Raw genomic sequence first — 15,152 nt, forward strand, 5'->3', positions numbered from 1 at the left:
TTAGAAGGCATTTCTAGAATCAGCCTCAGGTCTCAATGGGTATAAAAGCATTAAAGCCCAAGCATCAGCTTCACAATTATTTGATTAATTTTACTTGGTGCCCTTTTTTGGTACACATGATCACACTACACCACAAACAAACTATTAACAGCAGTCACATAAGGAAAGCTATTAGTAGTGAAAGGTTTAATCAACATTATATGCTGATGTGATATGCCATTTTCATCTTCACAGTACAAGCAGATTATCTGGTTTTGATTGACACCCATTGGAGTCACAGAGCAGAGACAGATCCAGATAGCATGCAGAACACAGCCCTCACCTTCATCTTCCTCTTCCTCATCACTCTGGTGTACAGCATTGGGACCACTATCATCAAGGTAAGGACGTATGAACTGTAGTGGAACAGTTTATGATTGCAGGATAATATTGGTTTTAGTAAATAATGCCATGCATATACCGTTATGTTAAATTTTTCACCATTCAATCTGGGATAATAATAGTGCATGAAGTAAGACTGTTGGTATCCTATTCATATTACTGATCTAGATTTATTTCTGTTTCATTTACAGGTTAAATGAAACAAGAAAGGACAATTGAACTGTGTTTAAAGTCACATTTTTTCCAATGGATAATTTGTGTATTTCTATTATTGCTACCGAAGGTATATTTTTCATTATTGCGGCCGAAGATCGTACTCATGTAGGCTTAATCTTTTCCTAAATTGTGTGTACTGCTTTCCATGATAGCTTTGTAAATTGATTATATTCATAAATAAAGATGTAACTATAGAGAGTGATTCAGTGTAGTCAAGTCCTGTTGAAAAAGGTTCTGTTGAATTTCAAGTGCCTTTTTGGACCACGGTGTTGCATGCTTCCCTGATCGCTCAGTCCTGTCTTACTCTAACATCTGTGCAACAGCCTTCCACCTCCACCTGAATATTGTAAGTATATGTAAAGCACAACGTCACCATCTAGCTAGAGTAGAAGGATACTACAGTTCAGTGTAGAGTATTGTGTTTCCATTGCACAAACGCCACAGGCATGTATAACATCATCAAAGCTCTAATGTACAATCATCATTTTACAACTAGCCAATTCAAGTTTGAAACTGAAGTAACAATAAATAAAATGATATGTTCTGTCTCAGTGCAGAGGGTTGTGTCTCCGTCCATCACCCTGTACCCTGTCTGGGACGATAAGGACAGGACTTCACCAGAGAGCCTCATCTGTGCCCTAAATCGCTTCTATCCAGACAAGCCGAGTGAGGAATGGCAATTGGACAGCCATAAGCTAAACACAACAGTCCAAGAGAAACTGCCAAGCACGGAGGGCGTTGAAAAACAACCTTCAACAGACCATTTTCAGCAATATGCAAATAATAGTGTGTGGTTACAATGTGGTTCTATTAATGGCCTAGCTGTGTTCCAAAATGTTTAGCATTTTTGTGAGATCTCAACAAAATGGTTATGAGAAATTTAAATTTCAACTAATTTCCCTAACGGGCAGTGACTTCACACCTGGTGTGTGATGCACCGTTGCTCAGTGGCACAGTGGCTTGTTTCACTTCTGTAATTCGTGTGCTGTCTTGAGACCATCGCTTCCGCCTGCTGCCTGCTGCCTGCTGATCTTACTCTAACATCTGTGCCTTCCACTCAAGGTTATATTTAAATTAAACTAAAAAACTAAAATTATTTTATTTAACTGATTAGTCTTTGTCAATTTGGTAGGCTTTGTCAGCACAACAACGCTGTCAACACAACAAGCATCTGTGTATTGAGACTGCATATGTCTATTGACTGTGAGTCAATTGCCTTCACAAAGTGTTTGTATATTGAAATACCGTATTCTGAACGTAATACTGAAACTAATAGAAACAAATTAACATCTAAACAATAAAACTAAACTGAAATTAGCAAACCAACTCCGGAAACTAACCGGAACTGAAGCAAACTTATAAAAAAACTAATTAAAATTCAAACAATGAAAAATACAAAAATATAACACCTCTGCTTCCATGTCCACCTGGCAGCAAAACAAATCACAACTACTCCTACACAACTAATCTAGATCAAGTAGTAGTATATTACAGTTTGCATTCCATGATGTCTAGGACTCTAGATCTAGAGTATCTTGTTTCTTTTCACAAAATCCACAGGGATTGTATAACCTCATCGAAGGTGAAATATCACAAAATCATTGCACATGTCAATTTAAATGTGAGACTAACAATACATAAAATTATATGTTCTGTCTCAGTGCAGAGGGTTGTGTCTCCGTCCATCACCCTGTACCCTATCTGGGACGATAAGGACAGGACTTCACCAGAGAGCCTCATCTGTGCCCTGAATCACTTCTTTCCAGACAAGCCGAGTGTGGAATGGCAATTGGACAGCCATAATCTAAACACAACAACAGTCCAAGAGAAACTGCAAAGCACGGAGGGCGTTGAAAAAACCTTCAGTCTAATTAGCCAGATTAAACCGGATAAAGACAAGTGGAAAAAGGGGTCAATTTTTAAATGCATATCCAGACACAATGCAGTTGAATCAAATCAGTCAATCAGTATTTGTACAAGTAAGTCCCCCTAACAATCATTGAAATACTTATTTTTTGGGTGGAAACCTTATACTGTCCATTACTTTTCAGGATTCAAATGAGAAAATAGCAAAACAGTTAAAGGTCTATTTATCATTTTCAATTATGATGTTTTCAACATTACTTTAACTACTTTAACTTTTTATGTCATTTTCTTTCTTCTGACAGTTCATCCACCTTCCTCTCCGTACATTAATTTGGACACCCCCAGCTTGAAGACAGTGATGCTGGCAGAGTCTGAGGTGACAGCTACGTGTGTTGTCCACACTGCCCTTGATGCCAGGGTCACCTGGTTCATTGATGAGAACATCTCACCCAGTAAAAACAAAGTGGACCAGGCCAGAACCACAGCTGCTATCATCAGCAACCTCACTGTTTCCACAAGTCAATGGAAAGACCTCAGTAGCATAGCATGTAAAGCTGAACATCGCTGCTTCCGTATTTCTGAGAAGACTGTGAGAATGAAAGGTAGGAGAGCTGGAGAAATGCTATCACATGATACTTGGTAGAACTGAACACTGAACAAGTGAACATATTGCATCGTTTCTGTTATCCAGGTCGTGCAGTGAGAGATCCATCAGTGCTGATCAGAAGATCTTTCCCACAATCACTAAAAGAAGACAGCGCTGTTTTGGAATGTCACGTCACTCAGATCTCTTCCAGTGATCTCTACATCACCTTTCAGGCCAATGGAATGGAGATCTCTGAAAAACAGTTTGTTGAACTTCCTGCAAGCACAGATATCCATTCAATCACTAGACAATGTTCTGTTCCCAGAAATTACTGGAATGAACAAACAACCTTCACATGCACAGTGAACCAAGGCTTCTCCAGCAAGTGGGTGTCAAACTCCACTGGGAAGTTCTTTGGTAAGTGATTTATTGATCTTATTTAATGTGTTGTTGGTGAAATATCCATATTTTCTTTATTTGTCAGCTGTCATTTAATTGTATTCAATTTGCAATGGGACTTTTAGGTGACCCATCGATTGAGCTTCTCCTAGCTCCCAGTGAAGACCAGGTATCACAGAAACTGGTGTGCTCTGGAAGTGGCTTCAACCCTCATATCCAATGGCTTGGTGAGTCTGAGAAGATATCCGGACCAACCAGTGACATCAGGATGGGTGAAGATGGACGTGTTGCAGTAACCAGTCATCTCAACATAGCTCAAACTGAATGGAAAACAGGGAAGTTCGTCACCTGTGAAATCTCAGACCAGTCAACCAAAAAAACTATTGGAAAAAACATTAGCCTCTGCTCAGGTAGAACAACCAGAAAAACTCACAAAACAACATTATGTTTAAGTCATTCATGTTGTTAACGTGTCTTATTGTGATTTTTGTCTAGAAATAAAAAACATTTGATAACAAAAAAACAAAACAACATTATGATCCCCCTATCAAACATGTCATGAAATAAAATATTTCTGAATAATTTCACACTGTACAGTTCAGAATAATAAGAAATTTTGAATTAGGCCTAATTCAAGGGATGGTTCATAAGACAATACACAAAAATAGATAGCCTACATTCATTCAATAACAGCTAAAGTGCTCACTGCAAGCAATTGAATATTCTCCATATTATTCCTTTTCAGTAAGGCCATCATCTCAGACTATTGCTGTATTTCTTGAGGGGCTCTTCAAAGAGCTCCAGGAGGTAGATGAACAGGTGCCCATCATCTGCCGTGTGGTTGGCGTAAATCTTGATAATATTTCCATCCGTTGGAAAGTGAATGGGACCAAATCTTCTCAAAATTCTACTATAGTGATACCACAAAGCCACAGTAACGGGACAATGACTATCCGGAGCATCCTGAACGTGTCAGCAGACACTTGGGCTGCATTCATACAAGTGTCCTGTGAGGCAAAACACCAGTGCTCCAGCCAAGGCTATGAGGTTCATATCAGCAAAAACACAGGTATAGCTGAATGGATAATTGTATTGTATATGCAGTTTGGTGCAGAATTAATTAATTCACTCAGCAGTGACTAGGCTACTCTGAGATGACAACGCCTATAGTTGAGTTTCCTTATACCACATACCACATTAACCCATGGCATTTCATTATAGGCAAACATTTTCCAATAAATGGATTCTTCTTCTTTTTTTTCTTCAAAATTCAAGAAAATGTCAAAATAACTTCAGAGAATTTCAACAATCCAATTGTGAATGGTTGTAACGTTTCCCCAGTATCAGTGACCCCCTCCCCACCGACAGCCACCCTGCTGCAGGGTTCTGGTGGGCTTGTGTGCCTGGCGTTTGGCTTCAGGCCTGCGATCATCAACATCACATGGCTTCTGAATGGCAGCACGGAGCTGCAGAGCTACAACACCAGTGAACCCAGCAGGGATCCAAATGGGAAGTTCAGCATCCACAGTCAACTCCACCTGACCCCACTAGACTGGCTCCCCGGGGTGGTCTACACCTGCAGGGTGACACATACACATACCACAACCACCTTAGCCCTGAACATAACCAAACCAGGTGCGTTTGTCTCCATTATGTCTTTAATCTGCTGACAGGTGCAAATGGTAGAACCTGGCGGTTTCGGAGTGTTCATGACATACTTCATTTAGCACAACTTTACAATAGAGTTACAGTGAGTTTTAATAGATACAAGGATCAACATATTAACCATTTAAACCCTTCCGTCCGCATCTTTTCACCCAATGTCTGCCTATTATGGCAACACAAATCTCTTTTCTTTCACAGAGATTCTAGAGGAGGCTGTGTTCTTTGATGAGAGCAGACATGAACCTATCATTCAAGACTTGGCAGAGGTGAATTGGTACATGGCCATCACCTTCCTCACCCTCTTCTTCATTTCTCTTCTTTATGGCACCTTGGTCACCCTCATGAAGGTGAGGATGGCACTCAGGGTAGTTGTACATCACATATTTCATGACAGGCAGATGTTGGTACCTGCAGGGCATGTCTGCCTGACGCACCTCGAACAGTGCCTAAGCGCCAGCTGTAGGGACTTGCCCCTTGCTCACCATGAGTAGTTGTACAACACCCTGTATTGTTGGAGTGGTTTGCATTATTTGTTCAATAGTAACAACTTAAGCCCAAATACTAATGAATGATGAAATAGCTAATGTACAAGCTCAAAATCATTGTGAAGCCATGCGTTAGTGACAGAGTAGATCTGCTATTTTACTACTATCACGTTCCGTTTTTCTTTCAGATTAAATGATGAAGACCACTGAAGGATGGACTGGATCAGTGTGTGCCATGATCATGATGGGAGGGTCTTTTCTTTTCCCTGTTTAAGATAATAACTGAATAATAATACTAATTATTATTATTATTAAATAAGTATTTAATAATACTTATTTCTGAGATTGATATTGCATTTATTTTACTTTATTTTATTTTATTAATTTTTCATTATTTTTCATTAGCTCATAAAAACCTTATTTCTTTCACACGTATAGAACGGCCTTGAGCAGTAATAATGTAAATTACCTAATTGAAGTAAAAAACGGAAGATGATGATTGATTTTCTTTATTTTACTGCTGATGCTCTCTCTCCTCTCTCCTAGATGTTTTTAATGTTATAACAATGTCATAACATGTATATCATAAAACACAGTATGCAGAATGGGTACATTTCAAACGAAAGCACAACTCAATACAAAAACTGTTAGGCTAATTTGTGGATGATCCATGAGAAAGCATTACACGTATTTACAACAAGGTCCACCATTTTCAATTAATCAGAAAAGGTAGAGACATACAAATATACACTTTTTACTGACATTTTCAGCAAAATCCAGTAAACCAAAGGACAATAACACGATAAGCACATACACAGAAAACAAAAAAGTTATAAAAAAATCAGACCCGTCTGAAGTGAGTGGTGCTATACTGTACTTGTACTGTACATACTGCACAAGCCCTCATCCCTGGCCTGTGTGTGTGTGCGTGCGTGCTAGGCGGTGCAACAGTGACACTTGGTGGTGAACAAATGCTATAACGCTATTTGCTCTGCCCTTAGCCTAAGAGAAAAGGTCAAGTTTTCCATAGTGTCTATTGATTGATTGATTGAAATATTTATTAACAGTTTGCAGAATTTACAGTACATTTCAAGCACAAACTCAATACAAAGACTGTTAACTGTGAGTGGACGACCCAATTAAGCATTACACTTGTTTACAACAGGGTCCACATTGTTCAATTCATCAAAACATTTAGAGACATACAAATAGACATTTCTATGTAGCTAAAGAACAGAACAGGAATTCATCATATAGGAAGCAAAAAGGGAAAAGATACATATACAGTGAGGGGAAAGGGGGGGGGGGTGGGGTGGGGGGGATTCAGATCTTACAGAGGCCAGTTTCGAATTGCAGCCATCCGTAGGTGCCCTTTGAGAGCGGTTTTGAAGGAGTCAAGGGATTCACATGTCTTAATGACTGTTGGTAGGGCGTTCCACATTTTGGTGGCATAGGAGCGAAAATAATTTAGTCCCTTGTTTGTGCCGAATCTGGGTTGTACATGGTTTGTTGCACTCCCTCTGGTGTTGTGGGTGTGGACTTCGTTTACATTAAGGAAGTATTTAGACAGGTACATGGGTATCTTGGTGGTGTAACGAATCTTGTGGACCAGACCCATTGCAAGATGCTGTACTCTGTCGTTGACCCTAAGCCTGTCACGTCCTGTCCCAGAACGTCCCATGCCTGGTCTGCCACCCTTATGTTCTCTCCTACCTACCCTGTGTGTTCCCCTCCCCCAGCCTACCTGAGAGACAGTTTCCTCCTGGGAACACAGCTGTGGACACTTGTGCCTACTAATGACTTTGGGATTTAAGTGGTGTGTTTGTGGGACTCTGTGTCGGTTTATAGTTTGGTTCTACGCCAGCTTTGCGCTGCTGTTCCTGTATGTTTTAGTTCCTGCCCTGTGTGGCGTTTCCTGTGTTCTTTTGATTCCTAAGTTAAGTAAAGTGTTTTATATCAGTCATTCTTGTGTTCGATCTCCTGCTTGGTTCCACACACATACTCCGGGTCGGCAGCCTGACAAAGCCATCCCAGCCTGTCAAAGTGGGCAGGGGTGAGGTGGGTTCGGGGGGTGAGGCCAAGTAGGAGCCTGACCAGTTTGTTTTGGGAGGTCTGGAGCCTTGTTTTAAGGGCCTTTGAGGTGCTGTGGTACCAAGAGGTGGATGCATAGTCAAAGAAACCTTGTACGAGGGCTCCTGTTAAGGTCTTCAAGGTGTTTTTGCTGACCAGTGAGGAGATCCTGTAAAGGAATCTTGTTCTTTGATTGACTTTTTTGATTACGTTGGTGGCCATTTTATCACCGGAAAGATTGGCCTCCAGGATGGAACCTAGGTAGGTAATTTGATCTTTTCGTGTGATAACACTGTCACCCACTCTAACCAAGAAGCCATCTGCCTTGCTGAGATTACTATTTGATCCGAAGAGAATGGATTCAGTTTTTCCCAGGTGTAAGGATAGTTTGTTATCAGCGAGCCAGGTGCAGATTCTACCGAGTTCAGAGCTGAGGGTCTTTTCAACCTGCAGTTTGTTCCTGTCCGAGACCAGCAGTGCTGAGTCATCTGCGAACAGGAACAAGTTGCAGTCACAAGCTGAAGTCATGTCATTGACATATATTAGGAACAGTAAAGGCCCTAGTATGCTTCCTTGTGGGACGCCACAGCTCACTGGGAGGGGAGGGGACAGTGTTCCGTTCACCTCCACCATCTGTTCTCTCCCCTCCAGGTAGGATTGCATCCAGCTCACTGATGTGCTATCAAAACCAATAGCTTTAAGCTTGTTAACCAGTATGGAGTGGTTCACGGTGTCAAAGGCCTTTTGGAGGTCCAGCATGACCATGCCGCAGTATTTTCCAGCGTCCACCTCGTGTTTGATGTGGTCGCTCAAATAGAGGAGGCATGTGTCAGTGGAGTGGGATGTTCTGAAACCAGATTGGAACTCGTACAGCAATTTATTAGTGGCAAGATACTTTTCAACCTGTTCATAGACTATTTTTTCCATCACTTTCGAGATGGAGCTTAGAATAGAAATAGGGCGGTAGTTGCCAGGTTCTAATTTACTCCCTTTTTTGTACAGGGGGGTTACTTTGGCCAGTTTAAAATCTTGGGGGACCTGTCCCTGTTTGATGGAGAGGTTTACTATGTGGGTGATGACAGGAGCTATGGAAATGGCTGAGTCTCTGAGAAATTTGGAGGGAATATTGTCATGGCCAGTGGCCTTGTGGGGTTGGAGGGCACTCAGTTTTTTAAGTACCTCCTCAGTTGTTACCATTGCCATTTTAAAATCATCTTTACAAACACCTAGGTTTTTGTAGAAGGCTTTGATGTGTTCTACACCAAAACGCCCAGAGTGGGAGGGCAGTTTGTTAACCAGCATTGTTGCAATGTTTGTAAAGAAGATGTTCAAGTGGTTGGCTACATCAAGCTTCTCATCTCGTTGACTACTGCGATCCAATCTTCCTTGGTAGGTAGTATGACCTGTAACCATTTCCGAGTGATGGCTTTCTTACAAGCTACCAATATGATTTCATACATATATAAATCACGGCTCGTGAGTTCAACAGGAATTCTCCCCATATACAGTAAGAAAAGAACAATCAATTTCTATTTCAAAAATACATGTAGCTCTGATTTCCTTGATAACTTCTTGCCAGTATAGGGCTGGATTTGGGACAATCCCAAAAGATATGGAAATGATCTTCCATCTTTTTATCACATTGTATCCAACATTGACCCTCTCCCTGACCGCCCTGCTGGAAACTCTTCATTTTTGGGCTTGATAAAGTAACGTATTGTATTCTTCCAAGCAAGCTCCCGCCAAGCTTTCCCATTGACAGCACATGCATCCAAACAGAAAAGTCCTGTCTGATATAAACAACATCAAACTCACCAACATTGCAGTGTATGAAAAGCTTGAATTATCCTTTATCTGCAAAGTGTTTGTTTGTTTGTGTAGACATGTTATGGGCTACTTTCTTTCCTGGAGAAGAAAAAACAAATAAAATAAGGGGCGAAAGCCCCTTCGGGCTTCGCCCCTTAAAAACAGACAAATACAATATACAAATACAAAAAGCTCTCTGGGCACTCATTTGCAACATTTTACTATGTCATTACCTTAGAGTCGTGTGGAAATATTAATAAAAAGGTCCCCCCATTCTGTGTTTCCTAGAACTTTAGGTCTGAAAAAAATCATTAACATTGTGAATCACATCTTGATGATGTCATCATTAACACAAATGGTCACAAGTTCAACAAAAACAAAAACCACACTTTAGGGACACAAAGCCACGTCTAGTAGTTCACTTGTTGTACCAGCATTGTCCGCTAGAGGATGCAATAGCTCCAGCCTGCCTGCCTGCCTGCCTGCCTGCCTGCCTGCCTGCCTGCCTGCCTGCCTGCCTGCCTGCCTGCCTGCCTGCCTGCCTGCCTGCCTGTCTGTCTGTCTGTCTGTCGTGAGACTGAGTTTGCGAGTGTGTGCCAGCCAGAGTGCACGTGCGCGCGATCACGCGTGCGCACCCTTTCTATGAGTGTGAGCTGTGCAGTGTTTGGATCTGCTGTTGTGTACATTGTGGGTTTGAAGGAATGCACATCTGGGAGGGATGAGACGCAGGGCTCCTCGCCATTGGCCGCTTTCGAGTGTGACCTGGCACCGAGTGTAGACCCGATTGGCTGGGGACAGTGTGGCAGCCAGCCCGAGCCTGTGACGCTGTTGCCAGGATGGAGTCACGGCGTGCTGCTGCCAGTCTCAAACGCCGAGGGGCTGCCGACAGGGAAGCAGGGCACCGTGCCCAGCAGGCAGCCAGCGAGCGTCTCTCTGTCTGACCTTCCACACACCCCCCCCCCTTTCACTCCTATACCCTTGTGCCAAGTCACCCCCCCCCCCTTCCCCACGCACACACACACCCCTCTGGATCCTGGCTTGACCCCACACCTTGTCTCTATGCATCCATGGAGAAGTAATGGCTGAACATCTGCACCGAGATGATTGTCAAGATTTATATGAGTGCTTCTCTAATGGCCACTTGACTAGATTGGTATAATTATTATGGTGGTCAGCGGGGTACATCATTACCATGATTACTGCATGATGTTTTGAAGTGCCATTGTGCAGGTGGCCCTCCCTCGCCTTGGACCTCATGTCACTCCAGGTTCCATGGAGGAATGTCAAGTGAAGTATGATAACTGCAAACTCAAAACTTTACTCAGAGACTGTGTAAAAGTATAAACAAATGGACCATAAGAGTCCATTTGGTTGTGTGGATAAATGACCACTGAGGATTTTCATGTATACAATCTGGAAATAGGGGATAGTTGTCTCATCATAGCCAGGTGCTGGTCTGGAAAAAATAAGTAGCTAGATCTTCACACGTGTTATAACGTTTGAGCCACTGAAGCCCTTGTTGTGTCTAATGGTGCATTCACACGGGCAGATGCAATGATACAGTATACCATTCATTGTCAATGTAAGCCAGCAACATGAATGCAAATATGGAGGGGAAAGGAACTGGTTGGAATAACGTGTTCCTTCCACGCGCTACGTCCAACCAGGGAAACTCCCCTCTGTCAGGTGTAAAGGAGCAACTTGGACACTCAGGCATGAAGGAAGCATGTGTTCAAGTCCGTTGCTCTCCCCTTGTCCCCCATATATGGGGACTAGGTTGGTGGAGGGTGTGTAGAGCCCAGGATCACATTAGATGATTGACACAGGGGTGAAAAATGGGTTACAAAATCGTGGGATAAAAAATATATATTTAAAAAACAAAGATGCATCGGACGTTTGTATAGCTGCTGCAAAAGATACAAAGCTACAAAAAAGATGAACTGGCTTCAACTTCAGATAGAAAGCGACAAATATTCTGTGAATCATTGCATCTTTTGCAACTGCCCGTGTGAACGCAGTATTAAACACGCAAGTCCCATTTTAATATCCATATTAGAGGAACATGTTGTATGAGTTCTTACGTAATTACAGTATAACTAACTTAACACCTCTGCTCCCCCTTGCACTCACATCGAGCAACACACTGCTGGGTCAAAGGCTGAATTTCCCTTCACTGATCCCTCTGGGGAACACTATTCTTTAATCTTGTATAGAGATAAATTGGGTGGCTGCGACACCATCTAGTATGAAAGTTAATTGGTATAATGCTGTATAGCTCCCAGCTGCATTTGTGTGTTGTAGACCTGATGAAGGCCCCCAGGGCCCCTAAATGTTGTCATATATGTTTTATAAAGGGTAGCATGTAAGAAAGTGTAGTTACCCAGCTTCTTAAATAGTACAACCTACTATGAATATATGATCACCACAATAACCATCATTATAATAGTCAGTCACTGTCAACTTTACCCCAAACAATATCATCTTTATATTCATCTAAATAATAATCACTGGACCACCATCATTATCATCAAATCAAACGCAAAACCTGGAGCAACAGGGCCTTCTCTGTGGCCCAAACACATCCGAGGCGCCCCCTCACTTTCTACCTTCAAATCCGCACTGAAAACCCACCTGTTCAGAATTGCATTTCCAAGCTGATTTGTTTTTAAACTTGTTATTATGCACTGTTTTATTCTTTGTAATTGTTTTTCTAATAAAGTTGTCCTTTTCTTGTTCCCCCCTGGCCCCCACACACGTAAAGTGTCTTTGCGTGTCATGAAAAGCGTCATATAAGTCCCAGATATTATTATTATTATCATCATCAAAAAAACACGTCATTGTCAAAATCAGTAGTTGGCAATATTGTTTTTCTAATAAAGTTGTCCTTTTCTTGTTCCCCCTGGCCCCCACACACGTAAAGTGTCTTTGCGTGTCATGAAAAGCGTCATATAAGTCCCAGATATTATTATTATTATCACCATAAAAAAAACACGTCATTGTCAAAATCAGTGGTTGGCAATACTGTTCATTTCAGGGGAGTGTTTTGGATTGACAATATCCACACAGTTTTGTTTCAGTGTCACAAATTTTTATGAGAATGGAAATTATGTGAGTGACAGCAACATGCCATTGCCTGCTGCTAATGAATCTATATGTAGAGCGACAAAACAATGACTGGAACATACATTTATAGAACTAGAATTTATAGAATGTAAATGTTATGTATGTCAATTGTCTCCCACTCCCAATAGAGGTGTTTGCATTGATATCTGAAGAGCCAAAGACTTGAATAAGGCGGGATCGAGGCATGCAGGAGGCAGGAGCTTATGTCATTATCGCGTAATACTAAAATAGGATAGGATCCGGTTTATCAGCAGTGGCAGGGGTCCCTGAAGGACTGGACTCTGCATGGAGTTGAGAACCGCTGTTCTAGAACGTCATGCTCAATGTTTTCACAGCCACATGCAAATATAAAAATAAAAACTGAGGACTATAGCTTCATAATGTCAAAACACCTTGACGAAGTCCAGGATTGGCAAAAACACTGCATGGGGAATAACTCACCTGCAGTATGGAGCTGAGTGTGTGATTATTCGTCTTTTTATTTAAATATGAATATAAATGAAAGGCAACAGCTATGCCATCTGCCTTTATTTTTAGAAGGTAATATGTTCAAACAGACATATGAACAGGAGTCTTTGAGATATCAAAAGAGTCTGAGTCTCATCTTGCTGAGCAGATTTAAACAAATGCTGTCTCAGCATTCCTTGGGTACATGGAGAGAGCAATCATGACTCGAGGACAGAGCTGTGTTGAGTATTGTCTGCGTGCTGCATTATTTTTGAGTGAACTCATATTAGAAAAAGCAACATGGTTATCTTCAACTTTTTTCAGCCTAGAGGGCAAAACAGCCTACTATGAAATTCTAAATACTCTGTAGAATGCTTATTATTCATAAGCTGAGGGAAACGAAGGCGCCTAACACAGATGATATGTGTGTGGTGGGCCGTCAATCATTTCCCTTATTTTGTTTGTTCACTTGACAAATGAAAGAGAGAGTGGCAGACTATGAAAGGCATAATAGACCATGCATGGCCATTAAAATAAATCTCAAATAGGTTATTATATTTCACAAATTAGATATTTTACGGAAACAGCTATATGTTTTTTTACCTGTCACCAACACCAGCCAATAGTACTGATTACCAGTACTCTTGCTTTCCATCAGTATTCAGTAGATGTCAGGTTTGACTGGTCCCAAGAATGAATTGCCCCCCAACACTGCCAATGAGCATATCATTACAATTTAAAGCTAAGATAAAACCTACAGGGATGCCCCCTTAAGCCCCTGACACTCTAAGCTCCATTCACACTGCAGAAGCTATAGCTTCTGCTTTAGCTTCGTGGTCCCATGTTATCTCTATGCAGAGCAGCTTTTGCGTTTTGAAGCTTGGAATGAACAGCTTTTTTTTTTTCCAGCTTCTTTAGGTCTGAACGGGGCTTTAGTCAGCTGGTCCAGGGACTACACAAACGCAAGCACAACCACCAGAAGGAAAACCCATTGGACTCAAACAGATTATAAGAAAACAAAAAGAAAGCTACCTGGCATAGAATATACATTGCCTGAATACCTGAACACGGTAAATGACCCAAAACTTATAGGAAAGCATGATGATATAAAGTAGACCTTTAAAGCAGTTACCAGTACTTATAAGAGTGTGCACCCATAGCTGTGCTTAGCAAGGTCACAGAGAGACAGGAAGATTTCTATAGTGTCTCAGTGTCTGAAGAAGTAGAGACACAGAACGCAGACAGGACGCAGACGAAACCTCTGGCCTGTGCTTCGAGGGGCGCCCCGACTAACGGACTGATATGATCTAATCCGAATTTGTGATATAGCAGGTCGTATCTGCTTTTATCCATGTCATTTGCTGTTCATATTCATATCACGTGGACCCATTCATTTTGGGATATGTATCCTGGTAATCATTAAAATATGCCATTTCTTATAGTCCTACATGAGTTATGTTTATAGCCTGTTTATTGGACTTTATAACCTTTGAACTCAGTACCGACGCATCACTAGGTACAGACTCAGTGAACAGCCTTGTAATAGAGAAAGGCCGCCACAGACAGACCCCACTCCCAAGGGAAGACAGACTATGCACCCACTGCACACAAAATGTGGCGGAAACAGAGCTACACTTTCTAACCACCTGCCCACTAAATCAAGACATCAGAGACACATACTTCCCACAGATTACACACACACAATGTGACTAATGACAAAAAACTCCCATACCTATTGGGAGAAATACAACAATGTGCAAACACGGCAGCAAGATTTGTGAACTGTTGTGACAAAAGAAGGATAGCCATGTGGAATACAACCACCCTAAGGACTACTATCTGTACCAAGTAGACCACTGGACCCTGCACATGTAAACAGAGCTGCTACCTTAAATAGATCTTAAATCTGAGTTTTTCCTGTATACTATTTAAATAGTCCTGAGAAAAAAATGCTGCCATTTGTCCCAAAGTGACTGCAAAGAATTGCTGCTTTAAAAAAAAAAAAAAAAAAAAAAGCTTTATACCCTAGCTGTTATAACATGTATATAACGATGCAATGTGAGATAGCTCTGTTTACAAAATGTTTTATTGTATTGTACTTGCTTTGG

The 15,152-nt window shown here is 41.5% G+C and overlaps 1 protein-coding gene across 1 annotated transcript; it reads left to right on the top strand.

Moving 5' to 3' along the window:
- The first annotated feature begins 2,983 nt into the window (after positions 1-2,983).
- Positions 2,984-5,834, top strand: LOC310868421 (immunoglobulin heavy constant mu). Its single transcript, XM_083778871.1, has 7 exons — positions 2,984-3,065; positions 3,155-3,466; positions 3,574-3,858; positions 4,194-4,517; positions 4,790-5,083; positions 5,312-5,460; positions 5,787-5,834. The coding sequence occupies exons 1-7, from the start codon at positions 3,059-3,061 to the stop codon at positions 5,793-5,795; spliced, it is 1,380 nt and encodes a 459-aa protein (XP_083634997.1). The 5' UTR covers positions 2,984-3,058; the 3' UTR covers positions 5,796-5,834.
- Positions 5,835-15,152: the final 9,318 nt, after the last annotated feature.

The sequence above is a fragment of the Protomyctophum parallelum genome (assembly GCF_964188405.1).
Source record: "Protomyctophum parallelum genome assembly, chromosome: 13".
NCBI classification, from domain to species: domain Eukaryota; kingdom Metazoa; phylum Chordata; class Actinopteri; order Myctophiformes; family Myctophidae; genus Protomyctophum; species Protomyctophum parallelum.